Source organism: Cupressus sempervirens, chromosome 1 (assembly GCF_028749045.1).
Source record: "Cupressus sempervirens isolate cs-2001-9-10 chromosome 1, ASM2874904v1, whole genome shotgun sequence".
NCBI classification, from domain to species: Eukaryota; Viridiplantae; Streptophyta; class Pinopsida; order Cupressales; family Cupressaceae; genus Cupressus; species Cupressus sempervirens.
The window spans coordinates 31,436,997-31,462,034 of NC_143118.1; the positions used below are offsets into that span (position 1 = coordinate 31,436,997).

At 34.1% G+C, this 25,038-nt stretch overlaps 1 protein-coding gene across 12 annotated transcripts in view; it reads right to left on the reverse strand.

Annotated features, from left to right (window-relative positions):
- Nucleotides 1-18,982, reverse strand: part of LOC149576021 (uncharacterized) — a 311,989-nt gene extending 293,007 nt beyond the window's left edge. For 9 of the 12 annotated variants that reach the window (XM_089816147.1, XM_089816146.1, XM_089816144.1 and 6 more), the window contains exon 1: nucleotides 18,451-18,978. In XM_089816147.1, the coding sequence (XP_089672273.1) occupies nucleotides 18,451-18,675 (225 nt within the window). In that variant the 5' untranslated portion in view covers nucleotides 18,676-18,978. Of the gene's footprint in view, nucleotides 1-18,450 lie in introns of all 12 variants that reach the window. The other 3 variants (XM_089816148.1, XM_089816139.1, XM_089816150.1) reach the window with 2 other exon arrangements.
- Nucleotides 18,983-25,038: the final 6,056 nt, after the last annotated feature.

Here is a 25,038-nt window from a genome sequence, read left to right on the forward strand (position 1 = left end):
ATGTTTCAGCACAACAGAAGGAATGGGTTAAATTCTGGGAGAGCATTGCTCCGACACTACTTACCACATCTTGATTGGGATGGCGCCTTTCAAAGCAATCTATGGTTATGGACCCCCCTCATATGCGGATATGGTTTTGGGCGACAGTCATGCATTGAGAGAAAAGAACTAGTTTCAAGAAGGATGGGACATTTTGATGTCTTTGAAGGAAAATCTCTAGTTGGCACAGAATCAACAAAAGATGTATGTCAATAGACATTGAATTGAGAGAAGCTTTGAGGTGGGTGACCTAGTATATCTCCGACTTTAGCTGCGCAAGCAGTTGTCTCTAAAGGTAGGTGGCAAAGAAAAGCTAAGGACGCGCTTCTACCAGCCATACCATGTGATCCAACGCATAGGTGGAGTTGCCTATGAACTAAAGTTGTCTGAGGGAATTTGCATCCACAATGTCTTCCATGTATCCTATCTAAAGAAAGTTGTGGGACAGCACATCACTGTGTCTACAGATCATTCGCCTATCAACAAATAAGGGAAATTGTTTTGGAACCTACCGAGATCCTTGACATCCATGAGAGGAAACTGAGGAATCGTACCATCAAAGAATTCCTCGTATGTTGGAAAAATCTGCCCCTCAACAACACCACTTGCAAGGGTGAACAGATCTTGGAGCATATGAGTCTACAAATGCTGAGGACAAACAATTTTTGGGACAGGAGGACTATAATATCCCTGTCATAAAATAAATATTAAATATAATTTTTCTATAAGGGACCTGAGTGATATATCTCAGGGCCCATTTTTTTTTTGTAGGTGTTTGTCATGTCGTGTGTTGGCACAATGTTTCTCCCTTGGAAGTTTTCCTCCGACGGGATATACATGTCCATTGGGTTGGATGTCTTTGGTATCGACTTGAATTATTTTATTATACTATGAATTTCATTAGGAGTTCTTTATCGCCATTTTGGATGTGAAAGATCTTCCTTACTTGGCTTGTGCAGTTTTGATGGGTTTCAGTCCACTATTCTAATTGTTGGTATACTTTGCTTTGGATCTAACACATCTAGAGGGCCATCATTATTTGCAACTATAAATCTATAATATGGCAAATACATTCGATAATTGTCTCTGCATTCATTCATATCATTCCTAGCTTCACTGGTATTTGGAATTCACTTGTTGGTATTTGCATATCTAACTGTGCATATGAACTTAATTGTTATGGTATTAGCAAACACTTGGACATAACTAACTCAAACACTTTGCACCATTAGTACCCTACACCGTTTGGTAGCCTATCCTGGTCGTACAACTACAGTCAATCATCGTCAACCTACTATCCCCTTAGATTGTACGATTCCCACAATCCATACACCTTATCCACCCCTTAACACCATGTGCATTCATCTTGGCCATCTCTTACCATACACCCGTCTTGTGTCTCCCACACTCACGCCATACGCTCAATAGTTGACACCATACAGGCATCCCTGTTGTCCCCTACCATATGGAACTTGTCCCTAAGTCATACATTATTCATGCCCATCTTTGTTGTGTGAACAGTACATACTCAAAGACTATACGGACAGCCATACTCAGCTTCGACAAACTAATTGGACGGGAACAAAAGCATCGGACCAGATTGGTATATTAAAAAAGTCTGTAGGATCGATGACAGACAAATTAATGTGTCACCTAAACTATCAAGTAGCATCAGACTTTAACAAGATTCTATCCCAGCATTCAAAGATATGACTGTCAAACCGATAAAACATCCAACTATGCCCGATAACTAACAACTGAGACAGGTGTCATTAAAACAGTGAGATCCCATGCACAAAACAATGAACTTAACCTTGCAATGGGTTTTTTAAATATAACTAATAAAAATGCACAAACCGAAGAACTTAACCTTGCAATAGGCATTTAAAATATTACTAATAATAACATTTGGGTGGATCCGAATTTATCAGGTTTTGCAAAGATTTGACTATTGACAGTGTGTTAATGGATGTTGTTGGAGACAATTTGTCTTTCTACAAAGATGACTAGTTGAAGACAGCTTGCAACTGAATAATAACTTCTATATACATATCTCCATGTCTTATATATTCATCCTTCCGAATAGCATTTTGATGTGAGTATCATAAATAAAATGATGTGAAATTAAAAATTGAGATACTGTTGTTGCGTCAAATATATGGGAATACAGTTGTATTTCAAAGGTAGCAAAAAGGTGATTTGTGATTGACACAGATGTTGTGTTGCTTGTGAAAGAAAGAAGATAAGAAGTTTTGATAAGATAATCTAGAACTATATATCTACCGAGGTTGTATGTGAAAAACATAGAAATGATCTTATGTAATGTCCCCTCTTTAGTTCGACATGACATTGATCATGGATTTTGCCTATTCCAGACTCTCGTAGGCAAATGGTGTGGAGAGAGAGTCAATTCTACGGATCAGATGGTCATATCTTGCTCTTGAAGAAGTGTTAAGAGGTTATATTTTATTATTATGTGTTATTGGGGCCTACATGTTATAATTTTAAGTTGAGTTGCACTTTTTATTTTATAAAATTGCTTTATTATAAAAAGTGCATTATAATGAGATTTTATAAAGGATGTTTCTAGAAGTTCTAGAAAAAGTGCATTATAATGAGATTTTATAAAGGATGTTTCTAGAAGTTCTAGCAACTTCTTAGAAAAGTGAATAAATAGAGGGCTGGGCCTCTCATTTTGGACATGCTTGGATTTGAGATTTCTTCTACTTCTTCCATTGTGGAGCAAATTTGTAGTCTCTTGGGTCTGCAAATTATTTGATCTTTGGGAACGAATCACTCCCTTGGATTGGCGACTTTGAGGGTGTGAAATATCACCTGAATTGTTGCATTTGAGGAGTTGGTAATTCAGCCATCTCATTTGGACTTCATTGAGATTCAGTTATAAGGGTTTACTTTGGTTGGAATAAGGGTTTCAGTTGTGCCCTAGCATTTGTGGATTGATTAACAGGGTTTGTAGACACAGTTGTGCATTATTTTCAGACTGCCAGTCCAGGGTTTGGACCCACGTTTTTGCTCATAACTCCTAATTGGCTTGACGGATGAATTTCATATTTTAGGGGGTTATTCAGCAACCCTAGGCGCCCAGATTTATTGTTTTTGGAGTGACAAAAAACGCTGCAATATTTTTATCTAGCAGCCGTACCAGGCCGTACCTGTACGGCCCTGTCAGTTAGGCAGCAGCAGCAATTTTGTGAGTTGGTTTGGGGCAGATTGTGAGGTCTTCGTGTGGCATTAATTCAGCATTCATATCCGGCAAAATTGGAGCTATTCCAGGTGCACAAACTGAAGTTTTGATTGCCAAAATATTGCATGTTCTGGATTAGAACAGTCAGCACTGTCATTGCATAAATAGTTATTTCCAGTCATTAATAACTGTTGTAAAAGTTTCGTCATTTGCATTCCAAATCTGAACTGGGTTATTGTTCATGTCATAACATTGCATTGTCAAGAGCTTGATGTGTTAGAAGTGCATAGTTGTGGCAGTCTCTCATTGTAATCAGTTCTATTTGCTGTCATAAAATCAGAATTGCATTGGACTTCATATTTGAGTTTCATATTGTCATCTATCTCTTAGATTGGTAGTGTTATAATCTGGAATTGTTGTTCATACATTATTGGCATCATATATTGAGGTTTTGTTGTACAACAATTAGTAATATTGCAGCCTTATTCGGTTACATGCCAACTGTTTGACAAAATTCCTAAGTCCAGTTTGAGGGTTTCAGTGGCCTTTATAGTAAGGGTCATTACATCTTATAAATTGAAACAAGTAAATTACCTTTACAAATGTCATTTATTTTCAAAATACAACTCAAATTTATTCTTTCTGTTGCAGATTGTTTTCAAAGGTTAATACAGAAGATTACAGATATCAGAGGCATTGAGATATACTGAGATTGAAATTTATTTCAAACTATTTACTCATTATATCTACTTGGATCTAGTTTTCGAGAGAAACTATATTCATTCTAGATTGGATTTATTTGGGAAGAACTTGCAGTTTTATCTTGGCATATCAGAATTTCAACTCATCTATGTTTGCATTATTAAGTTTTCAGATTTTAGGGCAGAGAAGATCTATATTTGCTTTGTTTATGTGTGAGTCAAAGGAGATTCACCTAGTTGCAGTCAAACACATTATGAGATACTTACAAGGCACTCTTGATCTTGGGCTCAACTATGAGAAAGTTGATGTGGACTTACATGGGTACACAGACTCAGATTGGGCTGGAAGTGTTACTAATAGGAAAAGCACTTCAGGATGTTTCAGTTTAGGCTCAGCGATGATATCTTGAATATGCAGAAAACAGGAATCAATAGCACAGAGTTCCACAGAAGCTGAATACATTGCCACGGCAATGGCCTCTCGAGAAGTAGTATGGCTTAGAAAGTTACTTGTGGGATTATTTGGTCAACCCATGAATCCTACTATTATTCATTGTGATAATCAGAATTCCATTAAGTTTTCTGTGAATCCAGTTTTTCATGACAGGTCGAAACATATCGAAATTCCTTACCATTATGTAAAAGATATGGTAGACAGGAATACTGTAAAATTAGAATACATTTGCACTGTTGATGCTTAGATTGTGATAGGGTGGTGCTTAAGTAAAGATTCTGTAATAACCCCAACTGGTTATAACTTCTTCAAACACCAAAAATCTTTATAGTTCAGTGGTTTGACATTTCGTCAAACACTTTGCAAGCAAGCTCTGATACCACTGTAATGGTCCTGCTCAAATCCGACCTTAGAATGCTGATTGAAGGCTTGAAGAATTTTGTCAAACACTTTGCATACAAGGTGTCATATGATGGATATAACTTTTCAGATTGCTGCAATGACTCTTGTTTCGATTTGCATCAAAGAGAATGCTTACAAAAAAGACTCCAGATTGTCTAAACAATGACCTAACATGAATGTGCCACTAATTTTGACAATATTCAATACAAATATGTGACTTAACTACTTGCAAAATGCAGCTACAGCAACTAGTAATTATGACAAATACTTTGGATGCAACCTAAGATGGCATTAATGCACTTACAACCAAGTGTCATTAATATAAACACTTAGTATGCAAAATTATAACATTATTTATGCCAAAAAGAGAACTTACAGCCAATTGATATCTTGTCAAACAATTGGAATGCAAACTAATAAGCTGATCATCAACTCTAGGGTTGCAATATAGATAGTCTAAAAATTACAACGCTCTTTCAATTGCAAAATCCTAGCCTTCCTTTGATACCAATAATGCCAAATGGCAAACAAAGACAAGTACAATGTAAAATAGTGAAGTGCTGAAGCTATATTTTGTACTCAACTGAAAACCTACATTTCTCAGGAAATATGTCAAATGAGAAGTGAAGAACCTAATTGTAGATGGCTGCAATAATTTTCTTCAATGATGCCCCTTCTGCTTTGCTTTTTTTCGATCTGCTTTTTCCACTTGCTTTTTCCGGATTTGCTTTTTCAAACTGCTTTTTTCAGATCCGCTTTTTTTGAACTGCTTTTTCAGATCCGCTTTTCGAACTGCTTTTTTGGCCTGCTTTTTCAGTTCTGCTTTTTCGGCCTGCTTTTTTTGAACTACTTTTTCGGCCTGCTTTTTCGGTTCTGCTTTAAAATGGCTTCCTATAATTTCAGACCTGCTAGAAATGACCTCCAATAATTTCGGCCCTACTAAAATTGCCTTCTAAAATGCTGAAATGCTGAAAATGGCCCTAGGCCCAATGATGCCCTAGCTGAAGTGACTGAAGTATCACCTCCAAATGTGCAACCCTTCAGAAGATATTTCACTTCCTCAGTTATGCAAATCCAAAGGAGTTTTCGTTCCCAAAGATCAACTGACTATCTAAAACCACTTGGCTCCACAATAGACTATGTGACTGAATCACAATTTGATGTCAAGAGAGAAATAAACAACTGGATGATTAGAATGAAGCCCGGGGTGCCTATTTATTCTTTTTCTCCACTTTCTCCAGAAACTTCTAGAACATTATTTTATTTTATCTATTAGTGACTTTATAAAAAATATTTTATAATTCAAGTCACTTTATTAAATTAATTAAATATAAAGTTACCTTTTAATATTTATTTATTTGATAACTTTATAAATAATTAACTTAATATCACTTATTTATTTAATTAAAATAATTAATTAGTCATCTTCATAAAATATTCATTATTTTGGACAACCTAATTAATTAAATTAATTAAATCAAATTGCCTCCAAAATGGGGACATGACAGATTGTTGAAGTGCTTTGGGATGGTGCTCATATGAAGTTGTTGAGTTAGTGTTGTATAAGTTGCAGCTTATGTTAAGGAAGAGTTGATGCTCTTAAGAGGAGAGGAATTTGATGACTCCTTAGGGTTGGAGCCCTTAAAGTTGTAATTGGTTTGAAGATTTGTGAGGCTGGACTAGGACGGTAGATCCTGGCAGCTATTATCACTGTAGTTTTCTCTCACATTGGGTTTCCACATCATATTCATATGCATTGTGAGTGCTCTATTTTTTAATTTCATGGTGTAAAGATATGTTATCTCTTAGTATGATTATCAAGTTAAGAGGGAGTGTTAACTCTACATAACTGTGATAACATACTGATCTGACCAGCAGATCATACAAGTTCATATAAAGCATGAAGATCCTTATTTAAGGATTGGTCTCTTAAATAAACTATTTATATGACCTAATTGGTGTCTTCATTGGGGCACTTATTATGTTCTAGTTTTGCATTGTATATTATGTTCTAGTTTTGCATGCTAAATATACTATGCAAAACTAGAACATAATAAGTACCCCAATGAAGATGCCGATTAGGTCATATAAATAGTGTATTTAAGAGACCAATCCTTAAATAAAGATCTTCATGCTTTATATGATCTTGTACAATCTGCTGTTCAGATCAGTATGCTATCACAGTTACATAAAGTTAACATGCATGAAAGAGGAACACAATGATTTTAATAGAATTGATATGACATTCTTAATCTTTGTAACTTGCAATTGAGTTGATGCTTAGATTGTGATAGGGTGGTGCTTAAGTAAAGTTTATTAAAGTGCTTTGGGATGGTGCTCTTATGAAGTTGTTGAGTTAGTGTTGTATAAGTTGCAGCTTATGCTATGGACGAGTTGATGCTCTTAAGAGGAGAGGAATCTGATGACTCTTTAGGGTTGGAGCCCTTAAAGTTGTAATTGGTTTGAAGATTTGTGAGGCTGGACTAGGACGGTAGATCCTAGCAGCTATTATCACTGTAGTTTTCTCCCACATTGGATTTCCACATCAGATTCATATGAATTGTGAGTGCCTTGTTTTTTAATTTCATGGTGTATTCATTAACTTCTGATTTGATGCTCTAGTTCAAACAAATCAAGCTGAATCAACTACATAAAGTTTGATTAAAATTGGAATTTGATTCTTAGGGTTACTCACTACTAATTCACCACCCCATTATGTGTGGCCCCAATGTCTAACATGGCAATGCGATGATGTCAATCCACCAATCCTCTAATCCTAGAAGTGGATGGAAGTGGCATTGTGGTGGATAATACTACAGTGATAGTTTGGCCTCAAGAACAAACTCCGAAGAGACTCTCTAAACCTCATCAACATCAGAACCAGCTAGCTCGTGTGAACTTCCAGCCCCGTCATCCTCATAATATACCCACATACAACAATTTTCCTTACCCCTAAGCCTTAGAGAGAGAGTGATCTTTGTCATAAGGCTCTTTGCACCAATAGCAAAGTTGTCTCCTTCTCAAGTCCTCACAAGTTGCCTCATCATGTTTCACAGCTGATTTCTTTTTTTAATTAGCAAGTAGTGAGTGTACCTCATCTGAAGATAAGGTGATGGGTTTAGGTTGTGCTCACCTCTTAGGAGCTGAAAGCTACATGCTCTTGGCCTTCTTAATGGCCCCATGTAAAAAGGTAGGTCAAATGCCTTGAGCCAACCTCTGAGAGGCTCCTATAGACCCTCTATAAATGGCATGACCAAGCATAAATCTGTCACATCAGGAACCAAATAAGGAGTCCTAGAAACTTGCTAATGAAGGACTCCAAACTGCTAACATGTCCAAGTTGAGCAAGGTCCCAGAAATATGATTTTGGATCATATTGATCAAAACGCTCTATCATCCAGTCAACAAACTCTTGATATGATGTAATTAAATTATGATGGGGGTGACCATACCATGACACTCATGGGCTGCCCCATGTAGATGCAAAGTTGCAAACCTTATAGCATCCACCTCTGTCATAGGCCTAAGTGTCAAAAATGTCTCCAACTTACTCGAGTAGTGACCTTTCCACTGCCATCAAACATTGGAAGAGCGAGCATACTAGTGGACTGCTTCATATGCATTTCGATTCTTGTGCCTCCTCTCCTGCTTGAGTCATAGAAGTCAAAATGCAAGTGATTCCTAACTTTATCAGGTAATGACTCCCACTCATCATGTAAGCCATCATATCATCAACAGAATATCCAACTTCCTCCTCCCTTACATTTCTTATCTCAGACATGTTCCTCAAGAACGTAGGTTGTGTAGGCATGTCCTATGTAACTGAAGGAGCTGCTCTAGCCCATGGAGTTCGAACTGCACTACCATGCTCATTTCTATCTTGGTTATGTCCTCTAGGTAAAATCAACTACTGAATAGCTAGTGAGCTTTTGTAGAACCTATGTAACATGTTGGCAATAGGCCAACCCCCTAAAAAACTCTCTCGATTCTCTCTCATCATCATTATTTCCAGAATTCCTAGGTTGACTTCAACCTGACCTATCAACCATGATACATTGTGCTTGATTACCCTGTAACCTCATTCCTTTACGATTGTAGAACCTGTTAGGATGGACTCTTTATTACTGCACATATTTGCCCGATCCCTGTTGGAGGGTAGGAAACTGCACTGATACCATTGTTAGAACCCCGATGGTTTATCTCAATTTCAGTGACACTGGAATGTTTGATTTTTGAGAAGTTTGTGTTTTTTTTTTTTTTGCTTTTTTAGAATATTTACATCTCTTTTTTTTTTGTATTTTCAAGGTTAACAACTACAAACATTTATCTAAAAAGAAATTGCAACATAATGCTCGTACCAGTTTTATTTACTAATTAATCTATATTAATATATTTACAAGCTAAATAAGTTTGCATTGTGCAATACATTTATTTCTAATTATTTAGAAACCTAGACTAGATGCCAAAATAGCATTGATTGTCTTTATTAGAAAACCACAGCTGCCTAGGAAAGCTAAGACCCCTGGCATAGATGGTAGAAACTTAAGCTTCTGCTCTCACCAAACAAAGACGGACCTTTTTTCTTGATGCAGGCACTCCAAATAATTATTGCAGCCCATGTATAATGGGAGTCATCCAGTATATGAGTCGCAGCAGCTTTAAGTGGTAACAACAGCCTATGGAAACACCTGCAATCTGCAATATTACTCAATTCCCAACCTCAACGGTAATTCTCTAATGCTAAATGCTAAAATTCCTACCAATTGCATCACATTGAAGCTCAAACATGGCCTCTGATTGAAGCTATAGATGATGCATAAGTCACTAGTTATGGAAAATCAATTCAAGGTGTAGGAAAACTATAAAAATTTCCAATTCTCAATTCTCTAACTTTTGAAACCCTTGGCATAAATGCACAAATTCACAAGTTCTCAAATCATGCAAGATACCCAAAGCAATTTCATTCGCTTTCCTTTATAATCCTGACTTGCCCAAATCGACCAGCTTCAACATTACTCATCACATGAATTTGAATACATTGTATGCTTTTTGTTGCTTGCTTTTGAATTATAATAATTTAATAAAAACTTCCCTCCCTTTACTTAGGCATCCAAATCAACCATATTAAATAATAAAAATAAATGCACTTTCAACACTTTATAATAAGCTTAATTTAATCATTAAGTAAAACTTAATTAATGATTATAAATTAAATAGTCCCTTTAGTGATCCATATGAATCAAGTGCTCTCAGTCAAAACTTGTCGCCTAGATGTCATGGCTAAATTAGCAAGCAGCTCCCCAGTGACTTACTATAAATAGTAAGTTCATAAAATCTGCAATATTACTCAATTCCCAACCTCAACGGTAATTCCCTAATGTTAAATGCTAAAATTCCTACTAAGTGCATCCCCTTGAAGCTCAAACATGGCCTCTGATTGAAGCCATAGACGATGCATAAGTCACTAGTTATGGAAAATCAGTTCAAGGTGTAGGAAAACTATAAGAATTTCCAATTCTCAATTCTCTAACTTTTGAAACCCTTGGCATAAATGCACAAATTCACAAGTTCTCAAATCATGCAAGATACCCAAAGCAATTTCATTCGCTTTCCTTTATAATCCCGACTTTCCCAAATCGACCAGCGTCAACGTTACTCATCACATGAATTTGAATACATTGTATGTTTTTTGTTGCTTGCTTTTGAATTATAATAATTTAATAAAAATTTCCCTCCCTTTACTTAGGCGTCCAAATCAACCATATTAAATAATAAAAATAAATGCACTTTCAACACTATAATAAGCTTAAATCTAACCATTAAGTAAAACTTAATTAATGATTGTAAATTAAATAATCCCTTTAGTGATCCATATGAATCAAGTGGTCTCAGTCAAAACCTGTCGCCTAGATGTCATGTCTAAATTAGCAAGCAGCTCCTCAGTGACTTACTATAAATAGTAAGTCCATAAAATCAAGTCAAATGAAGCATAGCAAAGACTTTATCTCGAACACCAACATGCTAAAGGGGAGTAATGTTGCCTCTGCCAAGGTTAATAAAACAACAAAGACCTTTAAACCACCACACTAGCCCATGAGGGTCACAATGATAGGTTAACAACACTAGCAATAGACATTGGCTAAAAAGGGGACGTTACACACCCTAACAATAAACGCTAATCAGAATTTATCGACCTCAAACTATATGTTATGTCCCCATATTTTGAGTTGTTGTAGATTTGATGGATTCAATCTATTATTGGATCCTTGTAGGCTGGTATTGGTGTTTAGAGGACCTTGTTGTGGACTTATTAGGCTCTCCAATGGCCTGTGGTGAGTTTTGGCTCCATTTTGAGGGACTTATTATTTTTAGTAAGTCAAAAGTTGGTTCTATTGAACTCAAATGAGTTAGAGGAGATGGATGATGCTCTTAGTTTTTGTGTTTGGCTTCTGGTTTGGGTTCCAAGAATCTTGGAGGGAGCGTTTGTTTTTTGTACATCACCCTGTTAAGTTATTCATTGTCTTTCTCCATCAAGATCACTCATGTGTTGTCAAATTTTGATTTTTGATGCTTCTTCAGTCATTTTCACAAGACGGGTGAATTATAATTATTATTCAACTAAATATGTTGAGGTTGTTATTTTGTTGGTATTGCATTTTGGCCACCTTAGCATCATAGCTCGTTGGAACTGGGTTGAAAAATTTAAACCTTGAGCACACAAAACAATGACCTTGTGTGTCAAAATATCATTATATGGTTGAAAAGGTCATGTTTGGAGCTACAGGAAATAAATAAATTGTATTACGTACCTAAGCATAAAGCAAAGAGGCTTTTCAGTGAAAAGTGTCTTGAAGAAGTCATCTTTCTTCATTATAAAAGCAATGCTTTGTGAGGAAGGGATTCATTCTTGATTATTGCTTTTGGTATATTTCTTGGTGAGGGTTTGAGTTTTTTCTGAATTTATTGAGGATTGATTCCTCTTGATCTAATAATCAATTTTTTGTTGTTGTAAAGCAAATTGGATTAAGTCTTCTTTATCTAAGTGTGCATTCAATTCATCGCTAAGGTAGAGTGAATTGAATTATTTATTCAATCTGATTTTGGATGCCTTCTATACTGTTTTTACTATGTTTTTGGAGGACAATTGAAGGGCTGCCAGTTGGTCGATTAACATGTAAAGTCCCCACTAATTAGGACAAGAATACCTGCAAAACCAATGTTAGAATTTAAAAAATAATAACTTAAATTTCACTATTCTACCCTCTATCCTAACCCTAACCTTGAAGACGTCTCCATATCGGGATCGATAATACTCTAGAGGATCCTTAGATCCCTGGTTATTTCTCCATCTTCTATGAAGTGCTCCCTCCAAGGTCCTTCCTGGAAGAGACATTCTCTATCCAAGGCCCTTGTCACATATGCATATGTTAACATTCTAGGGAATTTTCTGACCTTATAACCATAATTAGATGACTCTCTTCCCAAAAAGGGACTCTTGATCTTAAACCATTAGCCATATTAAGATCACTCTCTTCCCAAGAAGGGACTCTCTTGATCTTAACAATTAACCATATTAATTCATGTATATCATTGTCTTAGCACTCTATATCTACATATACATATATACTTTTGTATATATGTATAAGTATAAATTATTCATGAAAATATATTTATAAACCATTAGCATCATACCTTCCTTACCTTTTGTTGAGTCATTGCAGTTCTTCTTGATTAGTTCAAAAATCAATTCAATTAAGATTCTCTCCCATTCTACTTTAAATTCATTATCTATAATCCTTAGTTTGTTTTTCATAAACTAATGCTAGAAAACCCTTTCTTTGCTTTTGTAAGGAATGTATTTCTCTTTTATGTTTCTATCCCCTTGGAATATAAAATATACTCGTACTTGGAATACCTCGATCCCTACTAATGCCTTCCAATGTCGTGCACTTCAAATTTCCTCAGCATTCGGTGGGTCCACATGGGTTTTGCCTTTCTTATTATCTTTTTTTTTTTTTACCTCGCTAATCGCCTTGCACCTAGTCCACGTCATTCTTATTTTTCCACTCAATCATATCTCTTTTTTTTTGCCCTTTAAATTATGCTAAAAACGTCTTATCCTCTGCCCTTTTGACTCGGTGATGACTAGTATAGCTGACCAGGTTAGTTCCTTCATTATGTACCATCTTTGTAACATGTTCCCATCCTGACGTGGCTTTTCCATCAAATCATTCTTTTACTACTACTTCTCAATCCTCCCTTATGCATTGCATAGTATTTGCACTTAATTTTATAATGTTTTTTCTCCTGGTCTCTTTCCTTCTATTCTCAATGTTGACGAGGTACTTATAGTACCTTAGCTGGTCACATCTCTTGTGTATGAGGTGATTGGTCAGTTTTTATAAGTAACTTAGGATTTTTGTAGCTTTCTTAAGAGTTAATGTTCATGAGTATATTTACTATGATATAGTAATATGTGTTTTTATGATTTTCTTTTATTAGTTCTTTTATTACTCTTTTTATTTAATACAAAAGGGTTATCTATTTGATATTAATATACGTTATAGTCAACTACTTAATTGATGTCAATTTGGTAAGTGTAATTTGTTTTAGACAAAATTTTATTACTATTCAATCATCTAATAACTAACTAGTTATTACTTATATATCTTTTAATCGATTTATGATTTAGTTTTAGATTTCTTTCCTAGAGGGGATATTACATAACATCACTGCACTTGGGCGCCATTGTCACTAAATTTGAGCGTCTATTATCTCTGTTTGTGAGGCGGCATTTGTCTTGCATGTTGGTGTTGCTGTTTCAGCATTTCATTCATAGCTGGCATCTATTATAACTGCTATTTGGGCATTGGAAATTCTTCAGCAAATCGTACCTAGTTGGGCGGCAATATTCATGGTGTTTGGCATTGCATTACTGGGCGTCTAAACTACCTAACAGCACCTGCTATCAGATGCCATATAGACGCCAATATTGGCGTCACATTGCTGCTGCAAGTTTATATATTTGGGCCTACGATTACATAATAAGAGACGGCCATTATTTCATCAGACCTGCATGCACTGCTTAGGCGTGGAAATATTAGTTGTGCAGTTGGCAGTTCATGTCTTACTGCTGCAAATCGACTTTCATTACAGAGATTGCCAGGTTCCCATCTTAACTGTAATTCTATTGTTGTAGAAGGAATAATTCTATGCAAGATTCATAAATGCTAACTATAATGAACTCCAATACTTGGCATTGCTAGAAATTATATCGGTGTTATATTTATTTCAGTATTTGTTATTCAATTGAAAAATCCAAAAAAATGCAAAACATCTTCTTCGACATAGCTACTAACTAATAGCTCATTGGTATAGATGATATGATTAATCGTTTATGTCATTAGACCCTGTGACGAAACAAGGGAAACAATGGATGACAATGCTCTGGGGAAATTCCTATCTTGATCAACATTTGTAATGTCCTCATTTTTGCCACCATCAGAGTTTGAGGGATTAGCCTATTGTTGTGATCCTCATAGGCTAATTATTGTGGATAGAGGGTCTTCTGAGGCAAAGGCTTGGCTATGGGAGGATCTTGTCTTCTTCACGATTCAGTATGTTCTAGTTTGGTCCTTGTTTGACTCAGACTGGACTTCGTTTGGGCTTAGTTTCATGCACCAGCTATTTATGGCAAACCAGGTGATGATTGAGAGGGACCCTTTCTATATTTGGAAAGTGCATTTGGTCACATGGGGAAATAATAGGAGTGACTCTTGTTGTTGGTTTTGCTGAAGATTGCTGCAAATGTACTAAGCACTGCCATTGTATATAATATGTGTCTTCCAAATGGCACTAACCTTTTATTTATAATGAGCAAGGGCTAAGAAGACATGTCTATTCGTTAATTGGACAATTAATATAATAATAAATATAATCATATGTGTGTGTGTGTGTGTGTGTGTAAAATTCATTTTATAAACTTATATGTAGTTATCTCTCATATATAATTATATATAGTCATATGTTTATCGGACTGCAGCTACCAACATTAACACTTGTTTCAAATGGCATATTCAAAGGATAAGTATTTTGGGAATTATTATTATTTTAGTGACCCAATTATTATTAAATCATTAAATGGCTTATTATAAGAATTATTGGAAGGGGTCATTTATTAATTAATTATAAGCCTAAGTCGATTATTAAATATAAAAGTTCAAGGAGTTACTGTATTTAAAAGTTGAAGCCTCTTAAGTGAAAAGCGTATTCAAGAAGCCATGTGCTAGAAAAGATATTTAATAAAAGAATATAATGGAAGCTTCTAATTAATGGTGTGTTGAAGAAGCCAAGCGTATTATAAAAGCTGGTTTCATGAAGCAAATAGATCATCCAATTGTCTATTTTGCTTTTAATTACTTCTTGTGAGGGTTTCTGATTTCTGAGTTTCCATCCATTGCTGATGTATAATGAATTGGATTTGAGATTGTGACTTCTCTACTGTTTCACAGTGTGGGCTGAGGAGTGAATTGTTTTTTGTGAGTTTGTTAGCATCTTGCTTTACTATGTTGGCTGTGGCTGGGAAGAAGTTATTGAACTGAGAATTTGTGGTGAATTTAATTGCTACCAAAGAGGTTTGAATTCTGCACATAGATATATACATTCAGCGTTTGGCTGCAAGGACATTGCTTTGCAGTTTGGGAATTGAAACTACTGCTAAAAAGTGTCATTACCATCTGCAAAACAATCAGGTGCCTAAGTCTGCAATTTGGGTTGCTGCTGCTGCAGCGAGGGTTTTAGGAGTACCAGGGCATGAAGACACTGTACTATCTACTGCAGATCAGACATTGTTAGGAGACTACGGGTTCTTTCCATTCATTGTAAATTCTGATCTATTTGGTGATGTATTAAATGCAGTGATCTTGAGCTTGGGTGTTGACATTGTAATTACTTGTAAAAAGACTCATTAGCCGATAGGCTTTTACATCGGGGCAACCCGTACCGGAAAAGTCTCACGCACTCAGAAAAAAGTCATTTTGCGGGCATCGCGAATTGGTTGGTGTTACAGATAATAAAATCAAAACAGTAGACAGGACCGCCAGGCACCGCCAGAGAAATAATGTGGAGCAGTGACAACTCGGCATGCAGATGGCACGTGAAGCAGCCACAACCAAGCATGTAATTGGAAGGTGTCTTTCAAATGCTTTAAAGGAAGTCATTTCCTTTCGAACTACTCTCTCTGATCTCTTCTGAAACCATCCGCAGACCACTTTCAAGCCAATCTTGTGTGGCACAACCAGCAGAGTCACTTTAGAAGTGGTCTTTGAGGGGTGCCTGCCTGAAATCAGAAATGAAAAAACAAATTTTGGTTGAACAAGCACTTAAAAGCTGGACCAGCAGGCCTAAAACCTCTATCTATCCCACCTAAACCAACATAGGTTGAAGCTTCGAAAGGGAATCGCCATCAATTTATGCATACCATAGTTATGGGTTTTCAGTTCCCTATTCCACAGTGGAATGCCTATTACAGAGTAAGTTGCATTCACCCTCCAAGTACAAATATGCATAGCTTCTTATTGCGCTTCATTAATCTAGATATTTTCACTTGCTATTGGATTCCAATTAGTGTTCCCTGAGACACTATTCTCAAATTAATAAATCTGTTTCTTTACTTGGTTCTCTATTATTTCTGGCAGATTAAAACAAAAAATATGTGAACTAAATAATAAGGTACAAAATGAGTATATATGCAAAAACCAAGCTGGTTATAGGATATGCTCGATTTAATATACTGCAGGATGTATACCAGCTGTTCAAAAAAATCTTGACATATTCCTCCTTACCTAGAAATTTTAACATTTAATATGAATGGATCATGAACTAACAGGAAGCTCTGGTTAAATCAAATGCTATCCATTTTTAGAATTATGTATGCCTTGTTTTGATCTTGATTTCCCTTGCCTATGTGTATAGCAATTAAAAACTAAAAAACTGTCATGTTTGAAAAAATCTGCTCTTATTTTTCTACACCTTATTGTCTACCCAAATTTCAGAACCATGATCTCTCCATTTTAACAAATCATATTTTTCTTTTGCAAGGATTAAATACAGTTAATTTTCAACTTTTTGTGAATATTGTATATGACAGGTTGTATGATTAATTATAAATCATAAGAAAACATAATAATTGTTCAGTACATTAACTTGTCTTCTACTATTTTTATTATAAATCTACCACCAGTAAAAATCATCTACATCTTGTAATATTTTTATATTTCGGTTAATCTTTATTAATATTGTATAAGACATGTTTATATAATTAATATTATATAAGACATGTTTATCTTTATTAATATTGTATAAGACTGTTTATATAATTAATACTGTCTAAGACATGTTTATATAATAAATTATTGTGTTCCTATCAGCTTAACCTTGCACCTCTTTCTGGCGCAAGCGCTAGTATAGTGAACATTGCATGCCAAATGTTTGTCAAAATGCCCTTGGCTCTAGATGGTTATTTGATTTTCCTAGAATGCATGAGAAATGTTTGACAATTTGTCAATTCGTTGTGAAACTCATTTCAGTTATATGCATGAGAAAGTTGTAAATAAAGTAGCATATTGTCTCTATTACCTTACCAATCAATTTTGCATCATTAGAACTATTCCAAACATTATTTGCAGCATATGAATTCAACACAATACAAATTGAAACAAAGAACAACAGATAAAGTCTTTGCACGCAAAGTGTTTGACGAAATGTCAACAACTGGCTAGTGGAGTAAATTGGTGTCTGTTTAAGCTATAACCGGCAAGGGTTTTTACAACATCTATCATTCTCGCCTTATCTACAGACACCTATGGATGCAGTGCCAGATTAAACACAAAACCTCTATACAAAAAAATAACAGAAAATGCTATGAAGCGGATATAAAATCAGACTAGGAAAACAATGTGTTTCTCATTTAACTTCACCAAAAGACAATGGTACATTAAACTCAGAAATCCGTAACAACTGATCAACAACAGCAAGAATGAATACAAAATTATCTCCCTAAAATGATCCTCTTTTCCCTTTTCTTAGAATAATATGCACACCAGAAACTTTTTTAAAAGGCCACCCAAAACTGCTGCCACACATCAACCTCCCCCAAAATCCCCAACCTCATAAAGGCACTAGAAATAAATTATTAAAGTTCTCCCCATCTCCCATACGTAACTGCTCAGACTATTATTTACAAAAGTATTCCCTTCAACACGGCCTTTTAAATTTCTAACGCACCAAGTTAGTGGAGTTTGAATTCTCAATTTAAATTTCGCCTAAGGCACGTGGATACCCTGCATCAACTTTGTATAAACTTGACTTATCACTTCATGGAGACAATTTTACACTCTTGGATTGCTTGGAATATTGATAGCTTGAATTCACGTGGAGTTATAGGCTGGGTTGGGGAACCAGCCCTAAAGAAATCCACCAACATTGCATTTATTCCAGACAAATTTAGGGAATATGACTTGAAAGTGGAGAGTTAGTCCTGAAAGGCTGCTAGTCCAAATAGCAATTTTTAGTTCATCATTTCTAAGCTATCCTAAGAAACCAATTGAGCGCCATACAGTTCTGTTGATTTGTGTTCTCTACATGCATACCTTGTTATCCTCGACATTGTTGTCTGTAGACGCTGCACGAAGCCTGGTGGAGGATTTCATGCGTATAAGTATTGTTGGTGGAGACCATCTTAGCTCTTTGGCGTGTGTGACTGAATAAAGGTAATGAGAAGCAATTTTATGTGAAGATGAATGAGAAATAATATGATGGTGACTACTATTGACATGAAGAGGTGAGCAGAACGAGACTGCTATCGACATTGGCATTGATGCGGCAATTCAAATTTCAAAATGAGCAAATTGTGAGAAAGTGTTCCAAAAGATTGATGGATATTGACAAATTGGGCGGCGATGAAACTGGTGGCTTTCTTTTATTCCATCATTTTCAGACATGAGGATTGCTTCACTTATTGAAAGAAAAATAATTAATGGCTCCTTTGTGGGGATAAGAATGTATGCGTAGTTTTTTTCAAATGAGTACAAGAAGCAACAGACGATATGGAAGAGAAAGAAAATGAATGCATGGATGAATTTTAAAGATATCTAGAAGCCTTAGCGGTCTAAGCAATCAACAGATAAAATTATTCTATTTCTATTATGTTAGTTATATCACGATCTTGATTAAGAAACTTATTGTAGATAGATAGATAAAATTTTAACGTCCACGAGGTCAAAAATAGCCTATGGGACAGCAAGACAACTCAAGCAGACTTAAGTAGCGTTGTTCGCCTCTTGTGTAGACTAATGATGAGCCCCCCCAATTGCTCAATGTACTCTTCGTTGAACAGGTTATGCCAAGAACTGTCACATATAGTATCCGCAAACTTATCCCTGCTATCCTTGTAGGCCTCACATTCTAGAATAAAGTGCTGTTCAGTTTCCACTTTCCCAGAATTGCAAAATCTGCAAATTCTCTCTTCCCAAGCCTCCTTTGGCCTCTTCCAACGCCCGGTCTCACAACGAAGTTGGTGAGAGTTGGTTCTCAGCTGAGCAATAAGAATTTTAGCTCTCCAAGAAATGTTGGCTCCTATGTACACTTTTTCGAGTTGATCACAAGTGGGGTTGAACTCATTTATATAATATAGTTTCTTCCTCCCAATCTCGCTTCCCCAATTTCTCTTGTAGAATTTCTCCATAACAAAGACCTTTATTTCTTTATTACTTGTGGAGCACATATTGAAATGAATATTCCATTTACTTGCTGAATTTTAGCCGAAACTTATTGTACTTGCTTAATTTTAGCCAATCGTGTTATAGGAGCCATTTTCTCCATATTGCAATTTTAATGGTAAGATTTTAGTTTATAGATTATAACAAATGCCACTATGTTGTTATGGTAAATTGTAATATAAATATAGATGTAAGATTAGTAATTTGTAATATAAATAGAGATGTAAGATTAGTAATAGAAATAAATTAACTATCATATTTAATTATGTCAAGCATTAGAACCAAGAAATAGATGGCTTTTTTAGCATTCCTAATTGTGTCAAGCAATAGTAATAAGTGTCACATAGTGGTTTAGTACTTAATTAGTTTTAATTTTAATTTAAATTTAGTTGTAAATTTATTATATGTATCAATGTGTACTTTCATAATTTTTAATAATCATGTTCAATATTTTTCAAATATATTTTATATATAATTGATTTTGTACAATCATGTTGTTGTGGTAAATTGTTCAAATTAAGAAGCATCAATTTTTGTAACCAACATATTAATTCACATAAGATTGACACGTTATAATACAAGAAATAAGTTAATAATAATTTTAATATTTTAACAATATATTATTAAATATAATAATTGAAACAATACTTTTTGTGTACTATGCTACATAATTTGAAAAAAAATTATTCAATTTTGTTTTATAATATTTTTTTTGAAATTTTTATAATATAATATTAAAATTTAAATAATGATAATTGAAAGAACTATTCAACAAATATTAGTAGTGGATGAATAAAATAAATACAATATAAAATATTTAACAATAATATTAAAAAATTTAATATAATAAAATATTATAAATCTTTGAAACAAAAGTTGAAGAATTGGAGGGAATAACACTCACCTAAGAGTTCTAATAAATAATTAAAGTAAATGATTAAAATATTTATTAAAAAAATTATTTCAATGTACTAAAAATTAGAAATAAGAGAAACAATACAAATATTCTATTAAAAAATACTTCCCCAAATTCACAAATTCCCATATAAGACTCTAATCCATTCATCCAATAAAAAGCTAGAAAATTAATATATATAAATTGTAAAGTTAAGTATTTCTTCGTAAACATAATATTTATAGAAAAAATATAGAATGAAATAATTTTTTATTGGTAGAATAAAGGTAATTTAATAACAAGTTAACGTGAGTAATCCAACAAATGACAAAATAGTACTTAGCCTATCGGCAAGTACTAATAAGAAATGAATAAAAAAATTAGACGAGACACAACTAAGTTTATAAGTTCATAGATAAAAGTATATGGTAATAGTAATATAATTTCTTTTAACTAAATAATTAACTAAAGAATTTACGCTCCACTTTTATTTATAATAATATTAATATACTTAAAAATAAATTAAAAATATTGATATTAATTTACGCTCCACTTTTATTTATAATAATATTAATATACTTCCAATTTTAATAACTTCAACTTAAGCAACATTAAAATTAATATATTAATTTAAAAATTACAAATATTAAAATAAAGTCTAAATGTTAAAATTTGTATTTAATTTTGCATATTTATATTTATATTATAAGGACTCAAATTTTATATAACAAATAGAGGGAAATTTGGAAGTATACAATTTATGTGAGTTATTTAAATGTCATAAATATTTTCAACACACCAAAACAATCATTAAAATATAAATAATTATAAATGTTAAAATGCACTAAAATTCAGGCAAAAAAAAATGCATTATGGAGATTGTCCGAGAAAAGCGTCCTTATAACACAAATTTGTGTGAACCAATCACATTTGAAATAAATAATATTTTTATTTAATAAAATTAAAATTATAAATTATAACTTATAAAAACTATAATCATTTTTAAAATGAAAGAAATAATACATTTTGATTGGTTCATGTTAATTGAATAGTTCAAACAACTAAATGCAATAGTATTTGCCTACGGCAAGTACAATAAATAAATAACATTAATATAAAAATTAATCAATTTTAATGTAACTTTTTAAAAATGAATTAGTAAAATACTCTTTTATTTAACTCAATAGTACAAACACAATAAATATTTAAATATTTTATCTTTTAATGTAATCTACAATATTATCTATATTCCAAAGTCTAATATTAAAAATAATTTTTTGATAAATAATAAATTAATACAACTTTAGATAAATCATTTATTATATATATATATATATATATATATATATATATATATATATATATCTTCATTATATTTCATTAATATAGTTGCATTAGCAAGATCAATTATACACTATAAGACTTATATAACCTTTTCAATTTAATTATCTATTGTTAAAACTTTTAAAACTAATGTATTGTTATTTGGCAAGTACAAAGCCACTATGTGGCACAACTAATGTTTCTAGTTGTAGTCCACTATTAATTTTAATAATCAAAATGACTCTATTGCTAAGGTTTTCAAATGGTTTATTTTTAAATTAATTTTTAAATATTAATTTCTAATTTTTTATTGGTTGGTCGCTATTTACCCAAGGGTAAAATTTATTTATCCATACCAAAAATTACATAAATTAAATTCTAGAAACTTCTCAACATCCCTACAATGTTATTCGAAGCACTATGAAATAATTTTCAAATCTACAAACTTGCATCTCCTCTACAACGATGAAATACAATTGCTGACTTGTAGTCTCGAATTGCATCCTGGTAGCATCCAAGTGCCTCATATGCAATGGCATGGTTAAGAAACGAAATGGAGGCCTCCAACAAAACTTCCATAGCCATGTTTAATATACTGAGAGACTGGCACCCTAATACTTCCCATTTTAAACTACCATTCTCTAGCTCTTGTGTAATAAGGTAATCCTTGTTGATGAATAATCAGCTGACAAACATGGATCTCGTCCTATCCAATTGTCTCGAATGTTTATTGTCTCTACTATTTTTTTGATTGCAACCATTGGACTACCACTATTGGGGAAGACATTAAGCGAATATAATCTACACATAAAAAAATAGAGCATTAGAGAACATAGGGATCAAATACAAAAATTCACCATCTGTGGAGTATGTAGTTGTATGTGCATCAAGCTTTCTTCTCCTCTATAATGGTGGGCAGATCGGTGTATGTATGCCTCCTCTATAATGGAGCAGAACGGAAAAGATCTATTGGAATACACACAATATGTCTATATGCACTTCATTGACTCAATTTCAAGCAACCACTAGGGGCACCATGGGAAGGATTTCGAGTCAAATCTCACCACTCTCAACTCAATATCATACAATAGGGATGTCAAAAATGTCTGGAAAAACATAAAACTTGTCAAATGACTAACAAATTGCTTAACAAATGGAATAAGCTGCTAGGAATAATGGTGGCTACTAAAGCATAAACTACTTCTCACTCCTTCCCCGCAAGTCTTGAATGCCAAAAGTTGAAGAAGATGCAAAGAATCACAAAAACATAATGACACTTCCAATTTTTGGTGCTGGGAGAAATCACTTGGACAAAGTTTGTTCACAAGATGACGACTGAGATGGAGAGAATGATGATTGCAGTAGAGGAGATTATGGTGGAAATCTTACATTTAGAGTTTATCTTAGATGTGTGGATTTTGACAAGGGTGAAAAGGCCTTGCATAAAAAGTCCCCTTCCCTACTGTTGAAGAGAAAATGCCCATCGAGGCTTGATATTCTCTAGTCTACACCTTTGTTAATCATAAGAAAATAAAGGTTCACAAATTCTTTAGAAACTCTCATGCAAAGGCAACTAACACATGTACAAGCAAAGGATAGGTACAAAGAAAAGTCCTTTGCCACTACCCTCAGTGCATGTGCCCAAATGGAGGCTTCAAACAAGGTCTTGACATCTATTTATTTTTGAGATATTATAATTATTGCAATAACTAGAAATGTTATAAATGAGGAAATATAGACAAAGAATTTAAAAATAGATTTTATATTCAAAATGATTAAAATTTAGTTTAAAACTAAATTATATTAATATGATTACTTTTTAAACTCTTAAAATGTCTGACAGTCACATATGTAAACATCTATTTGCATGTATAAATTGATCTGATAGATTGCTAGATAAACATATTGTCAATTTTAATTTTTATATTATAAAATATTATTTTTACATTAAAAAATCATAATATATTTTATTTTAATCTTTTTTTTATAGGTAATATTTGTTTGTATTGATATTGATAAAGAGAGAACATTTTGACAATATGGCTAAGAGCCTTATAGTTTAAACTACCCTTTCCCTGACCTTACAAATACCATTAGATAAACAAAAAATAGAGTATTAACACTTGGATGGTACAAACCACCCACCCATACATTAAACTGATCTTTAAAACAAAAAAGGCCACCACCACCTTCGCTATTAGCTACTTCTTGAACCAGTTTGTCACTTCCTCATGAGTAAAAGTTAGGGTTAAGCAGTCATCCTTCATCGAGAACCCCGACTCATCTTGCAGTACTTTCCACTACCTTTCCCCTCATCAAGAAGTAGAGAGGCATCTATCCATATTCCCTCTATTGTGGACACGCCCTCATGCAAATGAAATTTATTTGCAAGCTAATGGCGAGGTTGTTGTCTAGGGGCTATCATGCTCTTCCTCAACATGGTCGTCATGAAGCCTTGCTCCTCCTCCTTCATCACCCACATGTACTCAATCAAGTATTCCATGGTCATTTTCCAACCCTAATTTTCTTTGGGATATGAACACCTTGCAAATTTAAAGAAGGCCACACCACCAGTGGTTGAATAGAAGAGTCCCCTCCACCAATCAGTGCCCATTTCAATTCCAACACCCAAAATAGCTTGCTCAATAATGTCATCTAGTCCTAGAAGCCATTGCTTGTCCATGCTTGCAACCACGACCCAGAGAACCTCTTCTTTTGATCCCCCCACCATCAACGCAAGCACTACAAATAGTGATGACACATCCAAATTTGACCTCCTCTTCCAAAAAGTTGCCACATAATGTAGCCCTAATAACTGTTGAACACCTTTCAAAAAGCTTGGGTCATCGATAACAAAGATATGTTTTAGGCACCGCATGGAAATTTGGCCTTCATAAGTCTGTTTTTGAGAATCCGAGCCAAGAGAAAAATTCGCCTCCATTTCTGACACAGAGAAAATCAAAATGAACTTTCCCTATCTTCAACCTGGATATAAATGCCTCGAAACTCTCTGGAACAAAGTACCAAAGCAAGCCAAACACCCCTTTGACATGCATGAGGGATACATTGGTAACGTGGAGATCTCTTCTTACTGTGGGATGATTAATGTCATTGTAAGTCAAAATCATGATGCCATTCCTTTTAGGCTCTAAATTGAAGTATCATGGGTGAATTATTAAATCTAATGGTCAAAAAAAATTGCTCTCTTTATCTAATCTCCAAGGTGATGGAAGTCCTCAAAA